The 27,918-nt window shown below is 41.4% G+C and overlaps 2 protein-coding genes across 9 annotated transcripts; one reads left to right on the top strand and one right to left on the bottom strand.

Annotated features, from left to right (window-relative positions):
* Positions 1-8: 8 nt before the first annotated feature.
* uts2r3 (urotensin-2 receptor 3) lies at positions 9-26,302 on the top strand. 6 transcript variants are annotated; one of them, XM_035634378.2, is made up of 3 exons: positions 9-154; positions 267-438; positions 24,166-26,302. In XM_035634378.2, the coding sequence occupies exon 3, from the start codon at positions 24,222-24,224 to the stop codon at positions 25,365-25,367; it is 1,146 nt and encodes a 381-aa protein (XP_035490271.1). In that variant the 5' UTR covers positions 9-154; positions 267-438; positions 24,166-24,221; the 3' UTR covers positions 25,368-26,302. The 6 variants fall into 6 exon arrangements, 3 of the variants coding, with proteins under 3 accessions (XP_035490271.1, XP_035490289.1, XP_035490279.1); XM_035634396.2 differs by having other exon boundaries at positions 26-154; positions 352-438; XR_004793875.2 differs by lacking the exons at positions 9-154; positions 24,166-26,302 and adding an exon at positions 594-794 and having other exon boundaries at positions 302-438.
* kcnj14 (potassium inwardly rectifying channel subfamily J member 14) lies at positions 2,664-15,137 on the bottom strand. Of its 3 annotated transcripts, XM_035634344.2 has the most exons (5): positions 14,980-15,137; positions 9,862-10,016; positions 6,574-9,659; positions 5,213-5,530; positions 2,664-4,226 (listed from the first exon to the last, which is right to left on the bottom strand). In XM_035634344.2, the coding sequence occupies exons 3-5, from the start codon at positions 7,630-7,632 to the stop codon at positions 3,996-3,998; spliced, it is 1,608 nt and encodes a 535-aa protein (XP_035490237.1). In that variant the 5' UTR covers positions 7,633-9,659; positions 9,862-10,016; positions 14,980-15,137; the 3' UTR covers positions 2,664-3,995. The 3 variants fall into 3 exon arrangements, with proteins under 3 accessions (XP_035490237.1, XP_047186480.1, XP_035490247.1); XM_047330524.1 differs by having other exon boundaries at positions 6,574-10,016; XM_035634354.2 differs by lacking the exon at positions 14,980-15,137 and having other exon boundaries at positions 9,862-13,522.
* Positions 26,303-27,918: the final 1,616 nt, after the last annotated feature.

The following is a 27,918-nucleotide window of genomic DNA, read 5'->3' as shown; positions in this document are numbered from 1 at the left end:
ACTGCTTTTTAGCCAATCAACATTCACAAAGCATTTTCAGCCAGAAACACAAATTCATGTTGAGAAGGGGCACTGAAGAAGGAACCTGTGTTCCCGACAGCCTGATAATTTACGCACTGAGTTTTATTTCACTGATTACAAGTTACTTGTCTGTGTAAGTCTTGCCTGCCTGTGCTGTTATCAGCAATTACTGACATTATAAATAAATGAAAGGCTTCTCATGCCATATCATCTCAGTGGATTTATTATAAAATTTGACTGTCAAGATTTCACAAGCTGGAACAGCTCAACAAAGATTGCCTCGAGGGAGGAATCCAAACGAACTGACCAGAGCATTTGTGTTTGAGGAAGTCCAGGGAACAGGCTGAGGAAGCTGGCTGAGCGTGATGAACAGGGCAGGTGAGCAGGTGATCCTGAGACAAGAGGAACAGAAGCAAGGTTAGGACACACACACACACTTGCCTAGCTAATGTGTTTCTTTTTTGCAGACAATATCTGTGTCTTCCTGTGCTGTGCAGGCCTTTTAGAGCTGCTTTTAGAGTCTGTCTGGTGTGTGTGTATGTGTGTGTGTGTGTGTTTGCATGTTCTGACAGGACTATCAATGAAAATGTAGAAACCACCAACATTTCTTGTTCGTCCTTCCATCCGTGGCAAAACAAGATTTGGCCATTTGTTTTGTATTTGTAATCTTATAGACTTGCAAGGACAGCAACAGAGTGAATAAATAAAGAGTCAACCAAAGTTGCAGTTAAGTCCCAGTTTTATTTGCTCTACACAGTTCCGTTTCAGTTGGAAGTGCTCTGTGCATGTGGTAGCTCTGAAAAAAGCAGAGAGGATGTTTCCCTTTACTTAAAAAATATCTTTTGTATGTAAATTATAAATAATTCTTTCTTAAAATGTGTTTACTTTGAATAGTGAATCTCAAGAAACTCAGCAAAATTACAAAATGTTTCTTTGTGGAGTGTTTAAAAAGTGCTGTCATATTTATGATTGTGCTATAAGCTCAAGTTACATTTCATGGAACGTCATGACCCACCGTGCCGCCTAATAATAGAACATGGTAGCCATGGAGTGTGAGTGAATACACAAACGCAGAACAGCATTTACATCAATTGTAACAGATAATATGTCGTCTATGCCTGAACACCCTGAGGTTTCCGCAGAATATTGTTTCTATAACTCAAAGTGAAACACTGCGACTGATGCTCTGAGGTCAATCTGTGCTGCCGTATTTTAATCAGTGATATTAGTCTCCATATATATATATATCTTTAGCACAAAGTACAAAGAACAGCTTTGTTGTACATTCTACAGACTGATTTTGGTGTATACTCAATATCATGGTGCATTCCTGACATCCCTTCCCTCTTTTACCAAAATTTCAAATACTCAGGTGGCATAATACACTATAACCTATTACAGGGTCCAAAATAAACAAGAAGATCTGGGTGCTTTGTAAGTGCTATTACATAATATTGCTAAAAGCATCTATCTGTTATGGTAACATACTACTCAATCAGCAGATTCACAGTAATTATTTGCATAGACATTTTGTTTACTTAGAACAATATACTGCAAATGTTAAAGTGAAAAAATCCCACTCACAGTATTATGCAAATGCATGCAAGAAAAATAACTTAATGTTTAAATGTGGTGAAAGTTTAACTACTGCAGATGAGGGGCCAGTTGCAAAATTTGTAGTAGTTTGTATGAAGGCACCACCCACCACACTGTTCTCACATCTTGTGAGTGGCCAACAGTAACCCATTGGAATTAGGAAGGCATCCCATGATTTCATGTGCACAAAAATATCAAACAATTTCCTATGAATGTCTAGTTTCCAGTTCGATCCCCAGCAATTTGTGCAGATGGCAGAAAGATGTCATACTCTGAGATATAGAAACAAAGTCATCCTTCATTACCTTCATCATAACACTTCATCCACTCAGTTTACTGTTCAGTGCATTTACAGTCTATGAGAGTGATCCCTTTCGCCTTGGATCGAGTCTGAAACATCAAAGGTCCTCAAAGTGCCGAGACATTTAAAACATTACAATGTCAGAAGTAGAATCAAAAGTAACAGCGCAAACAAAAAAAACAGTGTGGTTGACTTTAGCAACAGAGAACATGAAAATAAACTGTAGTTAGTAGTGCAAGAAAGAATGTATGGTGATTTACTGGTCTTGACACAGCCAACATCATCAGGCATTGTGCAACACTGCAGTGAAGATGACTAAAACTGCAGTGCAGAGCTGTTGAGGGAGAGAGTAGGTACAACTGAATCCAAAATGCTTTGCAGATCACGTGACTCATGTTGACTTCAGATAGTTCCTGGAAGGTATTGGCACGCAATTCAGATCCATTATTCAGAGCGACAGAACTGCGATTTTTGGGAATGAGTAGTCAATAAATGTAAATATAAATTGATTTATAATATAGCAGACCGACATGCCTATGTAGTTACTCTATGTATGAAATTAATATGTTTTTTAACTCCTAAATATCCATCCATCGTCTGGATGCGCTTTATCCATTTGAGGGTCATGGGGGGGGGGGGGGGGGGGCTGGAGCCAATCCCAGCTAAGGCGGGGTACACCCTGGACAGGTCGCCAGCCTATCGCAGGGCCACATACAAAGACAAACAACCACAGAGAACCCAGGCATACACGGGGAGAACATGCAAACTCCACACAGGAAGGCCCTGGTTGGTTTGAACCGGGATTCGAACCCAGAACCTTCTTGCTGTGGGGCGAAAATGATAACCACTACACCACCATGCAGGCCCAACTCCTAAATAAATCCTAAATAATCCAAATCACAATCCACTAACATGCTTTAATGCGCATGTTGATTTGATTCAGATGTGCTGATAATATGCAATCTCATTATTTAAACGTCTTACGCGTCATAAGTGCAACACAGACGGTCCATTGATTCCATTCTGCTGCTACTCTAATGGGCTGCTGGTCACTTCCGGGAACTATTGAGAGGCTCCATGATCCGCCATTGCTGAGAAAAAAATGGTCCATTGGAGTGAACGTAGCTGTCTACTCTCTCCTTCGACGGCTCTGCTGCCGTGCTTCCTCTGACCTCATGGCATTCAACCAGAACAAAATATCAGATTAAATAATGAATAGGCTAAATAAAACAAATGTTACAAACAATGAGCACGGATTGCTCTACTATAGAAAAAAAACAACATACAGTACATTACATGGGAAAGAAACTGCTCAAAGCCGCTGCTAGTTTTCAGCCGTTTCTCCATGTAACTGTTGCCTAGCCAAGCCACCAACTGCATTCTCAACATCCACCAAGGGTCAAGTATCACAAAATGTGCACTATTCATACTTACCATAAGAAAATAAAAAATAAAAGTGATAAGTCAGCTTCAACGTGGAATACATTCCTGAGTAGTAAGTACACTACTGTGTATTGCATACAAGAGGCCATCTGAAATAGGTCAAAGTTGTCTCCAGGACCACACAAATGGAGGTCCTGCTGCAGGTTAGAGCCACTATGTGGTGCTGCTGCACATCCTGACAGTCAGGCATTCGAGCCAGATGAGTGTGCTGTGGTGGTGATGGGCCAGAGGTGAGACTTGGCAGACAAGTTTCTGTGATTATGAAAGATTGCCAGGGCCAATCAGACAACTAGGTCAGTGAAGTGACTCATCTCCCCAAATAGACTGACCCCAAACCTTACGCTCTCTCTTTATCTGTGCAGTTCCTGTTTATTTCTCTGAAAATCTAATCTGTATGATAATACTCATCTAATTCTGCAAAAAAATTCTACTGGATCTTTTAACCTGCCCCTATTCTAGACTTTTTCCTGTCCAATTGCGATGCTGACAAAATCAGGCCTCCATCTACAGTATTTTATATCCTGTCTCTTTTGGTTTTCTCATTCCTTCCTGCCTCTCTTTTGGCACTAACTTGCTCTAAACCCCTGGGTCAGTCTGCTCTCTTTTACCCCTTGAGGCCTGTTGTCTATCAAGTTCAGTTGTGGTGGAGATGTTCAGCCAGGGATGGCCTTCGTGTTGGTGATGGAGGGCACTCTGGGTCGTGGTCAGATGCATCATCAGGGGAGGCGAGTTGTAGAGCCACTTCATTTTCATAGCAGAATGAGGAGCATGAGCCCTGAATGTACTTTTCCTCAGCCAGTTCTTTAGCGCTGCATGAAGGTGTGTCAGGGATTTTATACGTCCGATGGAAGAAAGAATAGTCCACCTGAAAAAAAAGGTAGAAACACAATCATTTTTCAGTTTTTTCAGTTTGGTAACAAGTCTAAGAGTCTACAGCTAAGCTGGCCTTGGTGGTAAATGGTGCTTTGAGCTGAATGCTTAAATCACCACGCTAACATGCTTACATTAACAATGCTAACATGTTAATGTTTAACAGATTACTGAAAACACTGTTCACTGTAAAAGTTTAGTGTGTTAGCGTGGTAACATTTGCTAATTAGCTCTAAAACAACGTACAACTGAGGCCAGAAGGAATTCCATTAGTTTAGCAGTTGTTTGGTTATAAACCCATGACACATTTATGGTGCTACATAACATGTCAACTGGTAATAATCATGGAAATTGGAAACCATTAATGTCTGGACTACATTTTGTGCCCGTTCATGTAAAGGATGTCAAGATATTTCACTAAATTAATTTAAAGGAGACATATGCTTTTTCAGTTTTTCATGTTCCTCCAGTGTGTTATATAGGTTATTTTTTGTGTATGTAAAAGGTCTGCAAAGTTAAAAAGCCGAAAGTCTGTGGTAAAGGGAGCTCCTCTCCCCGAAAGAAAAAACTGTTCCTGAAGCTCCTGAAATGGCTCATCGGTAGTCTGGCCGATACTTCCGTAAGATGGTGACATCACCATCTTACGGACGTGCATAAAAACATGTCTAGCAGACAGTCTGGCACGCCCCCCAACAAAGCCGGGTAAAGCTGGGCCAGCTGGCCAATCAGGGCAGACTTGTCTTTTTCAGGAGGGGAAAATAGGATAATAATAATATAATATAATAATATTTCTCCTTTAAGTTTGATGATGACAAGTCAGGGGTCATCATCAAAAACATTGCCATTCTTAGAGCCATGCTGCAAACCAAAATACTTATTTACAGCTCTCCCAACTATATTTTATAGATAGTTAAGTAATGAATACCACTTTGTGTCAGACTTAGTATTAAGGGAGAAGAAAGATCCATAGTTTTATCTAACCTGGTAGCAGTCTTTCCTCTCGAAGAGCACTGGTTCAAAGCGGTGTCCCCAGAGGATTTCAGAAGCCACATAGGAGCTTCGGCACTGTGTGGTCATGGCTGTGGCCTCCACCATTCCCTCCAGTATGACCACCAGCTCCAACTCTGAGTCACTCTCCAGCATCTTTCGGTCCATCTCGAAGAACGGTGACTCGTCATTGATTTCATGGACAATTGTAACAGGTGAGACCAAGAAGATGCGGTCGGTGCCAGTGTCAAAACCCACGTTGATGTCCATGTTGTCCAGTGGGAGGAACTCTCCCTCTGGTGTAACCCTTGGCTAAGAGCAGTTTGGGAATAGAAGGACACCATTTGGTTCATGAAACTTTCCACATAATTGTTGCTAAATTGATTTAATATTAAATGGATACTAGAAACGATTTCCAATATTAAACAAACAAAGGCCAGAGGCAGGACATGATCAAGTAAAATGGATCATAAAAAATTATAGATCACCATGGTATAGGAAGAAGGGCCTTATCACCTTGAAAGCCATATTGCATATGAACATTTTAAATACGCCTAACACCATTTCCTCAGGTCATCTGGAAAAAGCATTGAAATTGAAGTTCTTACTCTGACCCAAAAGCTTAGTATTTGGTTATTATATTCAGTTTAATTTGACAAGGTCTTTCGTCATGCCACAAATATATACTGTAGGCTTATCACTCACCCAACCCTTACTATTGAACGATATCCAGTTCTAGCATTTAGAATTGCATTTCTTTGATCCTTGTAAACTTAATCCCCTCTGCCCTGTCTGAACTTTGATATGGTCAAGCTTTTAAATATCAAATTGTCTGTGCTGTAGCCTCAATGTTACACAGATTTTGATCCTGCTGACAACTCTGGACACACAGCAATGAAGACAACAAAAAAATTCTCAAAAAAATATAGACAATAGACAATATGGTAACCATAAGCATACATACAGTACAATCACCTAACCCACATAGATACAGTACACAAGGGAAAATGGGATGACAAAGGACAATAGGTCCCAGTTAAAGAACTGTGGGCAAGTTAATCCATGGTAAATCTTCCTAACCCCAGAGGGAAATAAAACAAGCTCTCATTAACTATGCTCCACAGTAAACAGGCCAGATGGTCTCAGCTCTCTCTCTCTCAACTGCAACATTTCTTGCTCTACCACCATCTCTCACAGAATCAACCTCTATTTGTGGTGGTTTTTAAACTTTTTGATTACTTTTAACCTCACCAGATCACTTCCATGACCTTTTCCTTACAAAGACAAGCCTCGTCTCTTTTATCAATGCCATACTTTTTTTCATCATGATCATTATACATTTTCCCTCCACTTACCTTCAGTAGTTGTGCTCTGACATGCGCCTCTACCAGATGGCTCTTACGCAGGTTTCCAACCCTCCACATCATGCAGAGTTTCCCATCCCTTAGTGCCACCACAGCTGTTTCAGAGAACACCAGTGTTTCGTTGCGTTTCTTGGGCTTGGCAATCTTTGCCATGACAGCCCCGATGATGAAGGCGTCGATAATGCAGCCCACAATGCACTGCAAAATGACCGCCACCACCGCCAGGGGACATTCTTCGGTCACGCTTCTGAATCCGTAACCGATGGATGTCTGCGTCTCCAAGGATAATAGAAAAGCTGCCATGAAGCTGTTCACCTGGAGAAAGCATGGCTCCTCAACAACTGCCTCTCTATCAGACACTCCTCCAGGATCGGCCTCCCCTGACCCCGGAGAGGAGCCCGAGCTGGAAGTAAGCCGAATGGAGAGGTCCCCATGCATGGAGGCAATGAGCCAGAAGGCAAATCCAAAGAGTAGCCAGGAGAGCAGAAAGGAGAGGGTGAAGATGACCAGCATCCAGCGCCAGCGGATGTCCACACAGGTGGTGAAGAGGTCACTAAGGTACCGCTGGCCCCTCTCGCTCATGTTGACGAAGGTGACGTTGCAGCGTCCGTCCTTGTCCACAAAGCGTTGTCGGGGCCGGCGGCTGGAGCGCCTGGTGCGCCGGCAGCTGGTAGTGAAGAGGGAAGGGAGTGAATCCTGGTTTGAGGATGAACGGCCTTCCCCTCTTCCTCCTCCACTATTGCTTTTGCCACTCCTTAGGCCAGAGCATATTCCTCCTGCTCTAACCCTGCCTTCTCCTGCGTCTCCCCCAAATGACTCTCCAATGGCACTCTGCCTCCGTGCATTGTTGGTGTTGCTCTGAAGAGGTAGAGTTTTGCCGTTGAGGGCATGGGTCGGGGAGGAGCTGGTTGGGGTCCCTGACCCCGTGGGGCTCCCCCCTGCCCCAGGTGTATCTGCAGCACTCTGTGCCAGTCTCATGACCTCCTCCTCCTCCACTGGCCCATCCACCACAGCACTGAAGCGGCGTTTCACACGTGCCGCTCCCATCATGTATTTTAATTCTCCTCTATGTTGTGGATGAGTGAATTAAGTAGCTTGATACAGTCAATGTCGTCAAGTACGGTAAATGACAACACAGTCGGTCCTTTAATCCTTCTTAATAAATAGATAGTTGTAGATCCATAGTGAAAAAATGATAAGCCAGAGGACAGTTCCTTCCAAGGGTATTGATCAGTCACTTGTTTTGGTGTCCTTTCTACAAACTGTAATGCTGTTTCTCAGTTCAGTCTTCCCTTTCAATAAAAAATACCTCTGCTAACAAATTGGTTTTGTCTTGACGTAGGTCCACAGGGGCATTCATTAACAAATGGATGGAATCATACTCACTGGAGTAAGCGAAGTGAGCTGAAAAGAAAGAAGTCAGCGGTAGCCAAAGGAATCTATTTCTGTAACAAGAATTGGTGACAAGGAGCAGTAAGGCTGGGTTGCCCTCAACAGACATCACAACAGCATGCAGGATTGGTTCAGTTCAGTAAAAGTGATGCGAGCAGGCATAAACTGATTAAAGCTATAAACAATTAGATGCAGTAAGAGGGTGGATATGGAGACATTTTAGGGGCCCGTACATAATATCATGACAAGATGCAAATTGGACATACAGAACAGACATGTGCAAATTAACTTCCAACAGGATGATATGATAAAATCATTCATGCATTCAAAAAAGCCCAAAAATAAAAAATAAAACATGCCAATTCTTACGATCACAGTTCAGTTCTTCCCAGTTTTACAACCCTTTGGTATCGGGATGAGGAAACAAAGAATACAGCGCTTTCAGAAAATTAAATTCTTGCAGACATTACTCATTTATCATAATTTTGCACTTATATGTCTTGGATAAAGGACTGACTATTACAATTGTTTTCACAGGTCAAATTAATATAATTTTACCAGAAAGAGAGGCCCAACTGAAAGGTTTTGTTTGCCATCTTGTTCAGTCATGTCACTGCTTTAACTGTTTCACATTTTCTTTCAAAGGGTCTGCATATATGTTTGAAGGCCATTGCCAATTAGGTAAGGACTTGATTTTGGTACTGACTGTTGCATGGATAATATTGACCTAAACAATCAGTCAACTTCTTATTAGAGACATACCTCATTACCGCTCAACAATATTTCTGAGAATGTGAATATACCTGACAAGATGAGAAAAAGATAATAACAGCGAGAGATTACTTTAATCAATCTCCAACCATCCTCATGTCTTAGCTTTAAGTGTATGCTTTATAAGGAAGCAAAAGGTAAGTACACAGGTCACCTGAGGAAGTTTTCTACATTTTTCCAGAGGTCTGGTGCCATGGTTGATAGATTAGATGAATGCCAAGGAAGGAGAGGAGCTGAGAGTGAAAGTGGCTGAGAGTGTAACTGGTCCGAGTGTTGTCTCGGCTACATGAACATCAGAGAGAGTTTCTGCAATGAACAGAGATGATTATCATATGCAGATGTAATGGACTAACATGGACAAGCAAGAGTGCTCCATAAAACAATGGCAAAAAACAGCATGCAAATAATTCATAAAAACTGAACATTTAAATGTGCAAATACAGCTGGCAATTAAAAGATGTGTTGGTATTTACCTTGCCCAATCATTTCCAAAGAACTCTATGATGACAACGCATCCACATCCAGTCTTTTTGGAACAGTGGACAGAATCCACCCCTTAACTATAACCCTGAACTGTGGCAAGTACAGAACTGAAACTCACTCAACAAGATATATGGAAGAAGTCATTTCAATTAACCAGTAACAGCAGGGTAGACAAAAGTCTACAACAAATGGAAATGGGGAAAGAGATCCCTCCTGAAGTCAGAAGTAACATATGGGTTCATCTCCATTTGTGTGTTGATTGTCCTCTCTGACACATGTTTAGTAAAACACTATGCTTCGATGATTTGCGGTGAAGAATCACAGGTGAAGACAACGAAAGAGTTTGTTGTGTGTTCCATTCCCTTGGGAGAGTTGTTGTCTGTTTGGTACTCCCTTGTTTTTAGGGCCTTCTTTTCTAATACACTGTCAGTCTTCAAGAGAAGTGAGGATTCAAAAAAAGAATGAAAATTAAATGTAAGGTAGATACAACAAAACAGTGCTCTAACACAAGCATCGCACATATCATTCACTACTGATGTCTTCAAATGAATGCACCAAATATTTTATATCAGTTCAAATCTAAAGAATGCTCTATAGGATAAATGTCTCAATGGATGGAGATCAGAAACCTACCGATGGTGGTGTCTCTTTTTGAGTGCCAGTCCTTGGATCGTGGCTGGATTTAGCTCATATATTGGCTGAGGTTTTCCCATTGACAGTCGTAACCTCAAGAACCAAACTCTCAAAAGGTGAAACGTCACTGATTTGTACCTGTGCAATCATGGAGCCTGCAAAGAGAACAGAGAAAAAACATTCCATTCACTTATACCATCAGTATCTTCGGAAAGTTTCTACAGATTTAGAACTGAAGTTCAAATCTTTATCTGAATATACAGCATTTACATTCTAAATACTTTATAAGCAGAATAAAAATGGGCAATTTTTAATCAATGTCAAAATATTAATACTAATTCCTAAAACATTTTAAATACAAAGAACTTTAAAGAGAAGAAGTGAGTTGCCCAATAGGTTATCCTATTACGAAGCCCCTAATGAAAAACCAAGTTATACATGGCGTGGCACTCTTACTTTGGGTCAGGATATCAAAGTGGTACAGAGTGAGTAATCTTGGATAAATTGTAGATTAGAGCCAATAGACGGGAAGGATTTGTGCGGAGGGTTTCTAAATTAAAGACTGAGATTGGGATTGTAGCACAGAAGACCTGGAATAAATGGGGACTGAGTCGGTAGCATGTCTTGCTGTGGAGACGCCGATATGCTGTGGATTACAGCTGCTCTCGTGATTTTGGCAATCTCACCGATGGTTGTGCTAATCCGCGGAGGATTTATTTAAGTGCCCCTACTATTATAGAAAGTGGCAAGAAAAGCTATAAACACACAGGTAGGATATATTATGGCATACACAGAATTTGGGGGGAAAAACTTTTTAATACTTATGGCCAGTGCAATCACTGCTGTAGCTTCAGCATTGTACAAATAACCATGAAGGTGAAAGGGGTGAAAATCAGTCCAGGGTTGAATAGGTTCAACTAAAGTGCATGACTATAAGAAAATAACTACTGAAGCTTCTATTACACTAAATCAAGTAGAGAAAACAAAATAAATGGAACAAAATTGGAGCTGAAACTGAACCGTCTAGTCATCTTAACTAGAATCACCGCCTAGCCACTGCCAACCAGTCGAGTAGCAGTTAACATCCAACTTTCTGTCCTGACTCATATTATAGGCAGTGAAGTGTGAAAGAATGTAATAGAAGGCATTAAGTGTATTTTGTCATAATAAGAGTATGAATTTAAGGGTTGTGACCTCGACCTCTGACCATCAAATTCTAGTCACTTCACCATTGAGTCCACTTGAACGTGTTTGCTAAATTAAAATAAATTCCTTCAAGAAATTCCTGAGATATCGCGTTCAGGAGAATGGGACGGACAGACGGGCAGACAAACCGAAAACATTGCCTCTGGCCAAAGAAGCCGGTAGAGAAAGAATCTGCCACTCATCTGTGTGAGGAGGCAGCCTGACCTTGGTGCCCTCACTGTAGTACCTGCCAACACTACCAAATGAACACTCTCTCAGGTCTGCTATCTCAGTGATTGGGCTTAAGTGTCAGTGGCTGGACAACTCTGTGACAACAGCTAGAGAAGGTGATGAAGGAAGTGTGTGTGTGTGTGTGTGTGTGTGTGTGTGTGTGTGTGTGTGTGTGTGTGTGTGTGTGTGTGTGTGTGTGTGTGTGTGTGTGTGTGTGTGTGTGAAGGCAATGTGAGAGTCCACGTGTTTTGTGTTGCCGAACCTTATCGTGGTGAGGTGGAAAATTATGACCACGCGCATAAGAACATGGACAAAGGGATGTGTGGGAAAATTGTTGTTGTGAAGTTGTTGCTTCACACGTTCAGGACCCCCAGAAAAGAATCCAATCCCCAGTCCTTCCATATATGATGAAGGCCAGAAGATGCTATGGGACTAATGTTTGTGGATCCCTAAGCAAAACAGATAATTTGCAAAACAATAAACTTGAAGTTTTTGTTTTAAATATGTAAAGAGTTTGAATTCATAACTGTGGATAATAGTTCACTGAACAGGATTTGATTTATTTTCTTATTTTTTCTTTATTGATATCCACACTATTCTAAACTAGTCTAAAATAACTGGCTGCTTATTCATTTAGGTAAAATCCCAGGTAAAAAAAAAGAAAAGAAAAAAAAGAGAGAATTTGGTTCTTTTCCCATCTTGCCAGTAAACTAGGCCAGCTTTCACAAAATTTGGAACATCTGCTCTTACAATCATGTTCAAACTTCAGACAAAAATTCAGACTAATCAACTTTCACAACCTTCTTTCTCTTCTTTCTTTCCTTTGACGGTCTCTTATCATGTATTCTTTCTCTCCATGGGACCTCGTTTGTCCCCCTTCTATCCAGATTATCCAGCCATATTAAGAAGTTTTGTGCCAAGATAATGTTTGCAGGGAATGATTTCATTGTCATTGAATAAACTATGTTCTTCGTTTTGCTGTCACTCTGCTTGTCTCGTCCGTCACATTTGATCTGCCCCATTTCCTGTTCTGATGTTGTACAAACAACTGTTTGAGTAAAGTGATATTCACAACCTACTTTTGCTCTGAAAAGTGTCTCATATAGGTCACTAATGGTTTGATGATGGGGAGTTTTATTCATACTGTGAACACAACGTAGAAAACCTAAGTGAACCACAACATTCTACCGCCATAATGCAAATATGGAGCCATCAATACTTGTTATTGATCAGTGGTTGGACACAAGGGCACAGACTGGGTCTTTCTCTCCCTCTCTCTGTGTTATAAAGCTGTCTGTCTCTTTTATGTTACAGTTATTCTATTTGATTCACTTCACATTTAATGCGCACAAAGGGGCTTCTGCAACAGCTGCACTGTAATAGCAATGAATAAAAATATCAAACCAATGTGCAAACACATTACCACACTGCGTTGACCTTTTGCTTTCAGCCTATCTGATCAATAGAGCCAGAGAAGTGTTGATCTGGTGGCACCACGCATACGTTGCAATAATCTGCACCAGAGAACCAAACAGTAATGCATGTTGCACCAAAAAGAGTGAAATCCAACTGAATACGAGGTGACAAATTAATATGAAGGGTTTCATCCAAAAATGATGACTATTCCAGATGGTGCTGCTTGAATCTGTTAAGTTTGACCATAATGGTGATTCATGTTTTAGCCCAGTTACTATGAACTGCAAAGGGACAGTTTTACCATATCCCAGCCACCTAGAAGACTGACTATGATGTACTTCTTAAAAGAAAACAATATTACAATTGATGCAGCGGGCCCAGACATTTAGTCTTCTCCATCTCCACTCAAACCTGGTGCCTACATTGCCCACAATCCAGTTAAACCGCAGACAGAACCTCAAGTGGAGATGAGGAGCGGCTTGTGACATCACTTCTTTGTAACCCTACACACTGATTATTTTTCTTCATTTTCAAACTTGAAGTCTTCAGCCCCAACCAGTGCTGAGTCAAGTGACTTAGCTTCAGACAATTTATTAGACCGCCCTCTGACACCCACACATGCAGCATTAAAATGAGTAATCCATCACACTGAACTCTGTTTTTTGTCCAAGACCACAAGTGAATAGTCACACACAAAGACCATTAGGCCATTACTCTTAACGCCAAGTCAAGTCTGTGTGTGCACGGTTAGAGTTGGTTAATTACTCAAATATTGTGAGCTCTGAACTGACATTTGAAATTCACTAACACGCACACACACACACAGGTCACAGTTCACGCTTGAGATCATTGCATCGACTTAAACACACAAGTTCATCTGATAATAAGCACAAGTGTGGAGTCATCTTGGCAGCGGGCCTTATTCCATCTAATTGAAACGTTTCTGCTGCCATGCCTCCCTCAGCCTTGTGCAGTGATCGAGGTCATCGAGAAATGAGGACCAAATGTTAATCAGGGGAGTTAAGATGGTGCAGGACGCAACATGCTGGTAATAAAACAGTTCTTAGCAGTCTCAGAGACTATAAAAAAATGGGGAATGATGTTTGGATGACACCATCCTTTAACAAGCAGGGAGGCAAGATATCGATTTATATAGAAACTAATTATAGAAATTAGGATCCAGGACTTTTAGAGGGTGATCTACAATTGGGACTTAAAGCCATTTATCTTGGAACCTCGCTTCATCGGTTTTTACCAAGTTGTTTGTTTTCCATTAATCTGTCACTCCCATAACATTACTTAATGGATTAAGAATTAACTTACTGGAGTTATATATGACACGATTAGCTATGTTGCTTGCTTTTGGCCTTGAATGCTTTTTACTTTTTTTGCTTGTTATTATAATACCTTATTTTGAAGAATGGTTTACCCCGAAAAATTAATAAATATGAATATGCCCTCTAACAAAATCAACGGTTAAGTGTTTTATGACCTTCCAAACTACGCCCCCTATTACTTTATTTAAAATCATTCAATCTACCAGTGTTGACACAGCCACAATAAACCTGTCTAACTACCTAGGTGTGCGACCTACTGTACTGTACACTTTGTGAAGAAACACTGCAAAAGCATATTTTCAAAATCACAATACTTGTGCGTACACCTGTTTTCTCCACAGCAATTTGACTCACCTCACACTTTCTAACAGCAGCCCATGTGCATTACGTCATTTCAAAACCCATTTCAAAATACAGCTGTGTTTTTCTATCAGTTCACAGCTCACAAAAACAAAAAAGGATTAAAGTCTCAATCATCGGGGCACACACACACACACACACACACACAAACACACACACACACACACACCGAGCTCTCTTGCCATCGTATCTGTTCAGTTCTCACTCTGCTTTATTGCTCACTGTTCACATAACAGTAGCATTCTTCTGTCCTGCACTGTACATGGTACAATTTGCCAGAGGTTCATATAAATTTGAAAAAAGAAAAAAAAAACAAAAACAGATTTAACCAGTTATGATAAACATTCCGAATCTCACACAGGCTGTTAAATGAAAATGAAAACACAGTGGACAACAAGAGGCAGCAAAGTAACCTGGTATAGTGTTTGTAGAAATACTAAGTCGACTAAAGTAATAGTGTGTCACCGGGTCAGCTGCTGTGACCAAACGCCACGTGCCCACAATGATTACATTTAAACATTTCTACAATATTCCTAACCAGGTGCTTTGTATAAAGAACTTTCTACTGAGTGAAATAATCCGCACTTACCCTCGCGTTTCCTCCCCTTAATTCAGCGACGATCTAATGCACTTTCAGTCCCTTGTTTTTTAGTTTTTTTTTAACGATTAATGAATTCAAATTATTTTTTTTGTTGTTTTTAAACTGATTGGACACCGTGCGCGAGCCGCCCCGTTCTGGCTGTCGCTGTCAACTGTGCGCGAGCCCTCCAGCGGCGCGCGAGCGCGCTCACGTCGCCTCTGATGTGTGTCACGCGCCACGCGCCTCTCCGGACAGCCGGTGACCTTGTCATATATCACACTGTCGATATTACATCACAGTTAATGTGTCCAATAACGTCGTAATACTTATTGAATCGATTAATCGGAAAACACGTTGACTTTATTCAAACAAATTAACTTAAAGTAGCCTAGAATTGGTTATTGTCATTGAATGCATATAATGTATATATGGCACTTCCACATAGACCTCCTATAAGGACTTTTATTAATGTCCAACTTCTCCCTGAGATCTTTTCTGAGATTTTAATTTCTACTGATCAATGCTGAGGTGTGTGTGTGTGTGTGTGTGTGTGTGTGTGTGTGTGGGTGCGAGAGAGAGAGATAGAGAGTTTACTAATACTTAATCTGATATAATCTCAGTCAAGGCGCCCAAGAAGTGACCTATGATGTCATGAGCTGTCATTCTGTGGGAATAAGGATCAGATTGAAGATGACCGAGTGAAACAGTGAAGACGTGACCTAATGCAGCAGCCACAACAAGCCTCTGTAAGCATGTAAACACTTGGACGTCAAACCCCGAATCTATGGAATTCATCGCCACAATACGACGTAGTGGATAATCTGAGTCTGCATGATAAACACAATATTTTGACATGACAATAAACTCCATCAAACTCACATAGATTACACATGCGGCTGGGCGACATGTGTCATTTTAAATTGCATAAGTGTTTGTGTAAAAACAAAAATTGTAATTGACCGTGGAAAACTGTGAGGGAGGGGCGGCAGAGAGAGACACAGAGGAAGAGTGACAGAGAGAAAGTGATGTTTGGAAGGCAGGATGTCAGTGTCTGTGAACGACCAGAAAGAAATGGAGGTTTAGAAACAATCAGTTATTAATGAAGTTCACATTGTGGAAAACTAGAGAGGAGAAAATACCAATCAATCACTCTATGGCCGCCCCAGTTAACGATGTGAGACACAAACAGTTTCTGCCTACTGCAGTGTCGGGCTGGAAGATGGGAAAATACAGTACAAATATAACAAGAATATTTGAGAGTCAATTATGAGGTTACCTGTTTGTGAGTGGAAACGTATCTGATGATACCTGAATTCTCCTGAAGGGAAGGGGGTGGACCACAAACTGCAATGCCCCTGGTTTGAATACTGCCCCAGGACTTTCTCTCTCCCTGCTCATTCCATGTTATCTGTCTACTATCAAAATCTCCTATGAAATTATTTAAGAAATATGGTACATGTGTTTACACCCACTGAGCCTGTTTTGTCGTGTAAATAACGTCTGACTGGATTTGATTGTGCTGATCCGTTGCAGCCGTTGTGGACCAAAACACACAATGAGAAATATGTGCATGTGGGACGGAACTTTCCTCTTTACTTGTTTGACTCGTAATGATGCATAAAACCACCAGCAGCGCTTTCTTTCTAGCAGCTCAACTTTGGGCCAGCATTTCCACTGTTTAGCTTTGGGTTATTTTCATACGGCTGTATTTACAATGAATCATTCAATGTACAACACTAATTTGGAAACTTGACGTTGTGCTTAATTGACTCTGGTTATTGTAAATTAGAAGGAACGTCTGCCGCAGGGTGATGATCCAAATTCAAGGTTCTCCAGGTTCAAGCCTTTTGTGTTTTCAAGCGGTCAAATGTCCCCACTGACGCACGGTGTGACTGTGTGGATGTGGATGTGGATGTAATACCGACTCTCTGCCACCAGTGGGCAGGTTGAAACAATTTTTGCATCCATCAGTGACCCTGCAGTTAAAAAAATCTGTGCATCAATTCCGCACTCGAAGGTTTTCGTTGGGATCTGGTGATGAGCTGCAGATTGACCAGGGGCTACACACCTGGTTTGTCGGGAGCTAATTACAAGCCAGATGTGGAATGAGCAGCTGTGCAGAGAGACACGAAAGGAGCAGAGCTTCACACCTCGGGGTGTTTTTTACGACTTCATAGATGCTAGGAGCATTAACAGACTTCTTTGAAAAGTAAATGGGGATTTTTTAAGTCTGGAGCATAAAACGTGGGCTTTGGTTACAATAAGACATTTCCAAGAAGTTAAAGTGTGTATTTACTCCCTTTAGAGTGCATTTCATTACTTAGTTTATTTCCCTGCAAATCATTGGAAGGGAATTATTAAACATCTTGCCGCACGCGGGAGTAAGAGTTCACCTCCCTGCTGGCTGGGTAGATGCTGCTGCTGCGATAACGTTGCACGTGGGCCTGTGAACGGCTGATCTGATTTCTGCAGATGAGGCATCAAACTCAGGCTCAGTGTCGTATAACGGATTCCAGATTGTGTCATGGTCACAGAGGGTCCAAATTTAATGCTCTGTGAATTCAGCGGTAAGCGCATATTGGTTCAATGTGCGTTTGTCTGCACTCTGCAGACCTCAGGGGCCAACACAGAATTGGGATCCTCCCTATACTTTAGATGAGGGCGTTGGGAAACTGCACAGACTAAAAACTAGCTTTTGAGTTTCACGTGTACACAGGCAAACCGATCTCCTCAGGTCAAGAATACTGCAGAATCAGTTCAACGGACTTGGCCATTATAAAAGTTTGGTATTTTCAAGGGCTGCAAGTGTTCATTTACTCTTCATTTATCATTTGATCTGCAGAATGTCATCAAACAGCAAAAATACAAATCACAAGTTACCAGAGCTCAAGGTGAAACCATTTAAAGGCTAATTTTGTCTAACCAACAGTCTAACACACAATGACATTCAGTTATCATCCATTCCATCCATCCATTATCTATACTGCTTTAAGGGTCGCAGGGGGCTGGAGCCAATCACAACAGACGTTGGGCGAAAGCCGGGGCACACACTGGACAGGTCACCAGCCTATCACAGGGTCAACGCACAGAGACAAACAACCATTCCCGCTCACATTCACACCATCAGTTCATTTAACCTAACCCCAATCTGCACGTCTTTGGACTGTGGGAGGAAGCAGGAGTACTGCAGAGCGACAGTGCTAACCACTAAACCATGGAGTTGCCCAGTTTACTACCATATAACAACAAAAAAAAAAGAATGAGAAAATCATTCATATTGGAATAGGAAAGGATAGCATAGGATAGGAATTTTTTAATAAAGCAACATATCCATTTTTAAAACAGGACACTTCATTCTGCCCATCAACTAATTATTTCACCTTTATTTAAAAAATCATAACATGAAAATATTTTCCAAAGGCAGATGGAGGCGTGAAATAAACTTGTCACAAAGAAATGCATAAAAATAGGGCATGAGGAACGACAAGAGGCCAATCAGGGTGAATACCCACGCCAAATACCAAGGTGGGCTCACAGCACAGTATAAACTCTGGTGTGGTATTGAGGGACCAGGAGAAGTTTGATGTGCAACTGTAAAGACAGACAGACAGCAGGCTAGGGGGTTAGGGTTGGGGTGGGGGGGGGGATCAATAACTCATCACAAGTTGTGAATCAGCCTGGTCCAACAACCATTCGTCACACACACACGAAAAACGTCCGCCCATTTAATCAAGGCTATGATACCGAGGACGGTCAACGCTCAGGCAGTTTGTCAGTCAGTTTGCTCAGAAATGGGCGAGCTAATTAATGAAATGAACAAAGACAGCAAGGACGGCCAGGAAAAGGTTAGGGAGCTGTTAGTGTTTATGGGACGGCTGTTTGTCATACTGTGACTACCCACTGATTAGACATGTTACAGCCCCTTCTGCTGGGCGTGCTGCATAAACAGATGAAGATATACAGAATAATAAAGACTGTTTTTCCAAGGGAGTGCGAGTGTGAGCTCAGGCTCCGTTTTGTTTTCGCACGCTCAACCTCTTGTGAACTCCCGGTAGCACAAAGACATCTCGGGGACCGTTTGGCCCCATGATGTCTCCACACTTGAGGTGCAGAAAGTTGAGAAAATAACATGTGGCAGGGAACATTTGATGAGGGCACAATTAGTTTAATGAAATACAACAGTTTATTGCGAAGATAAGACTCCAGTTTAATCCATTCACTGGTATGTACAGTAAATGGTTTTCACTGTCATGGAGCAACTGCCATGGCTGCCCTGGAGTTTCCTCTCTTCTCTCTGAAGGAATTTATTGGCTTAATATAAATATAAACTAAATACAAAACTAGAATTGACTAAATGAAGCCAATTTAAATAGTATATACTGTACAAACAGTAGAGCTCAAACAGTTAGTCGTGTGAGTAGCTAATTAGACGAGCAAGAGATAAATGACAATCAGCAAATGTAACCGTAATGATTAAAGTAATTTTTCAATCAAACATTCCAGACATTTCCTCGTCCCAGTTCACTCAATGTGCAGTTTTGCTTCTGTTCTTCCATTTTGAGTAAGCAAATTGAATCATTTTTAGCCTGTTGTTGGAACAAAACAAACAATTTAATAACCTGCGAATCGTCAACAAGCCTACTTTTCTAGACCCGACAATCACCGGTAATCAATTATTGAAAAGTAATTGATATTTGATAGTTAAAATAAATTCTGGTTGAAGCACTCCTATACAATAGATATGGACCAACAAATAATTACTGACCAGAATTTGATGTGTTATATCAGAAAATGTTAACTTAAAAATACAGTTTACAGCTACAATCACAGACCTCTGACCTCTCATCTGGGCTGCTTTACCTTTCTGGTAACAAAACGAGCAAAGGAGCACATGAGTGATTTCTCAATGCTACCTTCCATTTTTGCACTTGAGATTGATGCAGACTAATTAATAAGAGGAAACGCGCTCAAAGTCAGGTCAAAGCGCTGGAACAAAGCCCATAGCTCAGGTAAATGTAATTAAAACTTATATAATGTGTCTGCACAGACTGAGATTGATGTCCTCTGACAAAGACAAATAAGCAGCACAGTACTTGAACGTTGCCTTTCCCCGCTCCTCTTTTTTTCCATGGTTGCGTGTTAAGGTTGAGCAATATTCGTTGCCAAATGTCTGGTTTTACAGTTGATAATCATCTTGTCCCCGCCCTCACTTCTATTAAAATTTGATACCTAGAGTGCACATAACATCACCTCATCAAAACCATCTTCTCCATTTCCATCAAAGTGGTTATACCTGTCCATCTCCTTGTATGAGGGAGCCAAGGTTTCTCATGCCTCCGCGGTCCTCTCCCCCCCTCCTATTTTGGCATGCCTGTGCCAGGTATTTGTTCAAATTCCTCACACCCCGTGGGGATAGGTATGTCCCCCCAGTCCCTCTCTTCTTTACTGCCTGTCTCTGTCCATCTCACGTACAGCGGCACGTGTGTGAAGCAGCCAACATGGACTCCCCACCACCAGAATGAGCCGTCCTGCCTACACATTTTACTCGCTAGTCACAACTAAATTATTTCCAAGTTGTTCAGCCTCTTGAAGCTGGCAAACCACAGCTGTGGCCTCCACAACGCCGTGGCCAAAAACAACTCGGTGGATAACAGGCAACTGTAAGTTGCTTTTGATAACTGCTGAAAGACCCGTTTATTCATGGAGGCTGTCAGAGCTTTAAGGCCACTTATTAGATCTACTGGTTACAACTTTTCTCTGACATGGAAAAATGTTGATACAGGCAAGTATAAATTAATTTCCTCCATAATTTACAATACAAGTCATTTTGCAAATCCCTTGCGGGGGTGTGAGACGCTGTGTTTGAGCTGATGTGGTATTGACATTGGGTCAGAGTTGAAATCCATTAGTTGTTGCAGTGCGTCATGAAATGACAGCGAATACCAGAAGGTTTGCCTCTGCTCTGCTCATGGAGTCTAAACACTCAACAGCCAAATTGAATTATACTGGAAGAATCAACAGTGCAGTTTTACATTCATGCTTACATATTTTTCAGGTATCCAGAAGGAAATAAGATCAATTCCCAATGAACCAAGTCAAATACTTATAACTGAATATTCTTGACTCACTAATCCCATACAAACTGCCCCTACAACTCACTGCCTGTGTTTATTTAGAGTTTTAGTGATTGTAGATTGAAGAAAAAACACTTCTAGAGTCCAAAAGGTAACCTGCTGTTGGTGCAGGTCTTCACCTCACCGATGTCCCTCATATAAAGCTCAGTCTGGGATTCTTGATTTGAATCCGGATGTGTGAACAATAAATGGAAAGTTTTGGTTTGAGCACCAATTGCATTTTAATAACCTTTATTATTGCTTGTACGTTAAAAATAGAAATTGAGGGCAGTTATAAAAAATAAGAAAAAACATGAAACCTTTCATTTAGTTATGTATTTTACAGTTTATTCTTCACTGCATTCTTTTATTTTAGTATAAATCATCCTTTTGAAGTGCATCAACAGTGTTATTACCGAATAAACCTCTTCCCCCTATTTATGTTCTAAAACAGCCAGGTTTCATAAATCCATCACAATAAATTGGTAACTTTCAAACCTTAATGTAATGACCATATCTGTGTCTTATACAGCACCTGATTATTTGCCAAAATATGATGTGATACCATTTATGGTCAGATTCTTGACTTTAATGGGAAATCTTTGCAGTGCGTTCACAGAGAGATTTATATCTGGTTCAAAAGGTATTAGAGTCATCAAAACATTATCAAACTTACTGTAAATCCAGCAATAAAATATAAGAATTTGAAACAGACACAATATTAACTTTAACTGTGTTTTAACTTCGTATAAGAGTACCCAGCACCGCTGTGGGCTGGCTTACTCAGAATGCTTTTTCAGTCATAATTCATAGCAACTCAAATGGACAAACTGTAATTTGTCCATTTAGGACGAAACCTGTTTGTCTCCCACATTGATTCTCAGAAGTTTTCAAACTGATTCAAGCCACAAATCCCATTTGATAAGGGACAAAATAGAATGTTGGAGAGTAAAATATATAATTCTGAAGGTCGTTGTTATATATTCTGTTGCTGTAGTACTTCCAGTGAATGAGAAAAATAAACATTTAACTCGCTCTGTCGGGGGGCTCCCTGGACCCAAGCTCAGGTCAACACAACTTAATATTAATATTCGGTCCTATGCGGGATGAGCCCCCCTCACTCAGCATCCCATCCCACCCCCTTTCCACTCACACACACACTCCTCTCCCGTTGACTCAGACACATCAAAGACAGAGCTGAGGAGACAGAGCTGCACTTGTCCAGCACTGGACGGGACAGACAGCGGAGATCAGGTCACAAAGTTCGGAGGAAGATTATAACCTTATAAGTAGCCAACTCCTCCCGATGACGATAAAAGAGGATCGTGATTTTGTGCTTGAAGAGGTCAGAGGGGTTTCATGACAACGCATGAGCAACAGAGCGAGATTTTAAAATGGAAATGGAACTTTTTCTCCAAACAAACCCACGGAACATTATTCTTACAGCATCTTGGATTGTGCTGTTCTAGGGTGAGTTTAAGAGAAAAACTAATCTGGTTAATGATTAGGTCTGTATGAATACAGTGTGGATCATAGGCCTAGATAGTTATTATTTTTTAGCATTGATATCGGCCTCATAATAGGCCCGTTACGCAATAATCTATAATAAAAAATATGTTTCCCTAAAAAGATTTATGTCAATGTGTTGTACAAGAAACCACTATTCTCTAGGCCTGTAAAGTTTGTGGATACCAAAGCTTAATGTTTTAAAGTGGCCTTCAATCTATTTTTATTTAATTTCTGACAGAGGGGTCTTCAAATATGACTTATTAAATTTGAATTATTTTGCTAAGGAATTATTTCACTTTGTGGCTTGTAGGGGTCTATTGGAAAAATTACTTATTTATTCAAAAATGCATAGTTACATTTTTGCATCAAATATGATGCCAGTTTATTATTTGAAGAATTCATGATATTTAGAGTTAAATAATTCAAATCCTCTTCTGCATTGACTCTCTGCCTCAGGTCATGAATAAGCCTTCACCATGTTGGTTATTTAAAGGGAGCCGGTATATCGTACTGAGGCGCGCAGCACCGCAGGGGGTTCGGCTGCTCCTCCACAGTTCAACAGCGGCTCTTAACCCCGGAGCCGTCCGGGCCGCCATGTGTCATACAGGCCGTTTCTGTCAGGCACCCTGCGTCCACTTTGATGTCGCTGCAGATTACCTTACTTCAGAAGGCCAACCGTTAGGGAAGACTAGTTTTACGCTCGTGTCACAAACGAAGGAACAATGTCAGATATGTAAAATGTGTTATTGTCTCTTCTTCTGGAGCTGCAAGGTCTGACTTGTCAAAATTCCTGTTTATTCTTTGTGACTGAAGTATATCATATAAAGTCAAACACCGCGCTGGTGTAAATCTTGACTCGACCCACTGACGAGCACTGATGCGGCATTCAGGCACCGATCAGCGACCAAACCACCGCTGTGTTAAAAAAAAAAGCTCAACACAAACCAAACAAAAAAAATGTAAACTAAAATTTGACATTAGCTTAGAACTTGTTTTCACGAATCAACTTTTAAGGCATGTTAGTTTTATGACTTTTTCGTGTCCCAATTAGACTAATTGTTGCCCAGTGGCTGACCTTAAGGGCGAACCAGCCTTTGGAGGTTTGAGTCCAGATTTACAGCCTCCAAGCAGAGCCCTCCTACTCTGAAAATCCAATTATTTTACTAGAACCATAACAGCCTCGCTTGGCTCCTTGTTAAACTATTAAAGTGTGAGGGCTGTGCCAACCAGAGCAGGTTTCTGCTCAAACATAAACCATCCTGGTTTTGCTGACATTTTCATTTCTACATGTTTATTATATGACTGTATTTACTTTATCTGGTGTCATTAAATGTACCGCGGCCAACATAAATCCCTTTGCAGCAATCTCAAAGATCCATATCAGTTTCCTTAATCCTTGTGTCAAACAAATTAATTCTCCAGAGACCAGAGAATATGACAAAAAAGAAAATAGTGATGAAAACTAATAAAATATTCTTGTTGCCCTCTTCACCTGTTTTTCTTCTTGATCCCCTCCACCCCACCACCCTCTCTGTCTTCTGAAACTGCATCTTCTACTTTGCATATGAAACAGACTGAGCTTTAAACATTCATTGGCAGCAGTCCTACTAACTTAAAAAACTTCACATTATGGACTTCTCAGGATCTTTGCCTCCACCTTCCCCTTACACCTTCCCCTTCACCCCCAATGGCTCCTTGCCTTCCCCGTCTCCTTCCATATCTCCCTCACCCAGTCTGGCATCCACAGCTCTTTTCTGCTCACTCCTCTCCCTCCTCTCCCTGCTGGGCATCACAGGGAACCTGTACACTTTAGGCCTCCTTCTGAGGCGCAGGGGAAGCAGGAGAAGACGTGGAGCAGGGCCAACCTGCTGCCTCATGAGAGTCCCGGTACCATTCTGCCTTGCCAACTCCTCCTCCCCATCCACCTCCCCCTTCTCCTCTTCTTCCTCCTCCTCCTCCTCTCTTCACCTCCAGGTGCTGAGCCTTGCTCTAGCTGATCTGCTCTACCTTTTCACCGCTCCCTTCATTGTGTATGACAGCCTGGCATCGGGCTGGGCCTTTGGTGAGGTGGGCTGCCGCCTCCTCCTGAGCCTGGACCTCCTCACCATGCACGCCTCCATCTTCACTCTCTCTGCCATGAGTCTGGACCGCTACCGGGCTGTAGCTCACCCCCTGCACACCTCCTCCTCCAACTCCTCCGGCCTGCTGCGTGTAGGCCTGGCCTGGGGGCTGGCTGTGGCTCTTAGTCTGCCCATGATGATCACCCTGCACCTGGAGGATGGGGAGAACCAGGAGGGCCAGCTGTGTGTCCCAGCGTGGGATGAGCAGAGCTCAAAAGCCTATCTGAGTGTGCTGTTCTGCACCAGCATCCTCGGCCCTGGGCTGGCCATCGGGGCACTTTATGCTACCCTGGGCAGGCTCTACTGGGTGTCTCAGACCCGGCCGGCCTGGGCCAGTGGGAGCAGCGCTGCTTGTCCTCCCCGTGCTCCCAAACCCAAAGTCCTGCTCCTCATCCTGGGTATCGTCCTGGCCTTCTGGGCCTGCTTTCTCCCTTTCTGGATCTGGCAGCTGCTGCCTCTGTACCAGCCCGACATGCTGCGGACAGTACCAGTGGGGACGCAGGTGACAGTGAATCGCATCCTCACAGGGTTGACCTATGGTAACTCTTGCGTGAATCCATTCTTCTACACACTATTGACTGGAAAACGAAGACGCAACCGGCAGACGCTGACATCAGCAAATCAGCTTTGCCGCAAGAGCAGTCCACTGCAGTAGTGCCGTGTCTCTGAGTGACTCAGAGATACTATGAGTGTATACATGTGTTTAAATACCAGTGTGCAAATGTATGATAAGTTACTGTACACAAGTGCTTCATTTTACGACGATTGAGTTAGACTTTGCATCCAAACTATGGAAACAGAACGATACTAAGCAAATGATAGCACTTCGTAAAAATGCTTTGTGAACAGATAAATTTCCTATAAGGAGATTCAATGTTGAAAATATTTGGGTATTTTCCAGTGTACAAATAATTTTTGATGGACAATAGCTCCTATCAGGAGATTAGATGTGAATTATATATGGGTTATTAATTATAATTAATTATTTTTCCAAAACATGGGTGGTCATATCAAATAATGTCTCTACTTGCTGTTGTAAACAAGTTTACATATTGATAATTTGGTTATGTTTAATTAATATTACATTTGTGACAATGGCAATTTCACTTTTCACATAGGTGGACACTACAGTAATTACATTGACCACATCATTTAACCCAAATTGACAGTGGATTTTTTAATCTTTATTTTGTAAACAGAATTTGTGTCCTTCAATCTCTGCAAAATATTACAGGAGGGACAGAGATTATTAAGCATTTCTAGTAAAGTCCTGATGCGCTTTTTTTCAGAGAACTTCAAAGAATAAAATATTTGTTTTTACAATTGGTTGTAACTGGTCAGGACCTTGAGACATTTTTCGGAGACACTGTTTGTTGACATATGTAACAGTCTTTTTCTGATTCCCCTGAGCCCTGACATATCGAAAACAATTCCCTTTTTAATAATCATGACCTGCATGTTGGGTTTGAAAATGTACTTACTATAATGAAACATGTATTATTTTAAACGGCCTCGCCTTGCGTTGACTGTAACTGATGTTAATGATAATGCATAATATGCAGCCTTGAATAAAGACTATGCTTTCTGTGATTCACTATGTCACTGGATCTTTAATTAGACTCTGGCTCTGCACTAAAGAACACTATGTAAAAAGGAATAAAAGTGAAAGAAACAACAATGGTGTAGTAAACCATGAACAAGCAGAAAAGCACAGCATGTAAATAAAAGGTGTAGTATTTTTTTTTTAAGATTCAAAACTGCTAAGTGAAGAGAAGTGTGTAAGTTGCATTCACACTTTTCTTTGTGTGTCTGTGTCAGCAAATCTAGAAGGTCTCCCCTGCTCTTGTGTATCTATCTGGTGTTTCTGCGTATCCCTGTAGCAACAGTCAGTGTGTGTCTGTCTGACTCAAAGGCTGCACTGTGCTGTATCACAAACCCTGCTGCTCTTTGACGCAGATGAGCAAATATTGTTGTTTGACGGAGAGGAGTAAGGATGGGGATGGGATGATGGGTACAAAATTGGTGAGGCGGTATCACATGAGCATGGTGCTTCGGTCAGACGCATGGGGTTTTTTGGTGGTGGTGTGTGGGCGTTCTTGGGATTTTTTTTTAGTTTTACAAAATAAAATCCTGTATATCATTAATGCAAAACGAATCATGTTGCACATACTGAAAATAACAAGTTTATCCTCAAAAAAAAATAAAACCCAGACAATTTTGACAGAGCATCGTGAGATCAGATTAAGAAGCTGCACAAATCAATTACATTTTTAATTTCATCACTGGTTGTTAAGAGCTGGCCTCAAGTGAAATATCTGGGCGATGGTGTTTTTCTTTGTCCACTAGGACCATTAAGGTCTATTAACTGTGGCTAACTTGTAACTTGTTTTGACTTGACATTCAATAACTTTGGTGAGTACATCATCCCCAGGTAATGACTTATTTGAGTGATTTCAGATCAAATGAAACGTAAAATGAGACTCGAGTTACATGGGAAAAACAAACTTAAACTTTGGGTTTGTTTATTTGAGCATAAAGTGAACACATGTAGGAACATGCGTAGAGGAAAAGAAAACCAGAGGGCAGCAGGAGAAGCTGTGAAGCCCAACAGGGCTTTACTGCATTGGTTATACCAACAGGTTAAAGAAACACATACCAAAAGCATTTGTCAAAGGAGCGTGTGCGTTCTTCTGTACTGCGATTCCCTTATATCCTAGGCTGAAGGGCCCTTCTATCGTCAATGCTGCCTACCATGTGTTTCCATTTACCTGGCCTGGATACCTCTGAACATAACGTTCCCAGTGCAGTTATTATCCAGAGCCCTGTGCGGTCACACCACAGGGGGCGCTTCTGTTGAGAAGTTAATGCAATATCCATCCACATTTCACAGACAACCGAGGCTCTCTCAGCACATTTGTCCATTTGAATGGAATTTCTTGCAGACAAAGAGCGAGCTCCATACACAGTTGAAATCATGAACCCTCAGATGAGATCTGGTGATTTTTGGACCCCTGGGTTCATACCACAAATGACAGAAAAGATGGAGGGTGTAGCTTGTGTAAAGATGAAACCAATCCAAAAAAGACATTCAGCAGCAGTGAGGATATTAAACCACAGAGAGCTTGTTGTTCAATTTTCAGTCTTGACAGTGGCCAAGTTTTGGGTGTCTTCTAAAACTCAATATATCAGATGATTAAGTCTTCCCT

The sequence above is a fragment of the Scophthalmus maximus genome, chromosome 1, assembly GCF_022379125.1.
Source record: "Scophthalmus maximus strain ysfricsl-2021 chromosome 1, ASM2237912v1, whole genome shotgun sequence".
NCBI classification, from domain to species: Eukaryota; Metazoa; Chordata; class Actinopteri; order Pleuronectiformes; family Scophthalmidae; genus Scophthalmus; species Scophthalmus maximus.
This window is presented reverse-complemented; position numbering and strand designations above follow the sequence as displayed.

Coding starts and splice junctions, on each gene's coding strand:
- kcnj14 (XM_047330524.1), bottom strand. CDS start 7,632: ATGATGGGAGCGGCACGTGTGAAACGCCGCTTCAGTGCTGTGGTGGAT. Junction 5,531..6,573: donor TCAGAGCACAACTACTGAAG/GTAAGTGGAGGG, acceptor AACTGCTCTTAG/CCAAGGGTTACACCAGAGGG. Junction 4,227..5,212: donor AGAGGAAAGACTGCTACCAG/GTTAGATAAAAC, acceptor CTTTTTTTTCAG/GTGGACTATTCTTTCTTCCA.
- uts2r3 (XM_035634378.2), top strand. CDS start 24,222: ATGGACTTCTCAGGATCTTTGCCTCCACCTTCCCCTTACACCTTCCCC.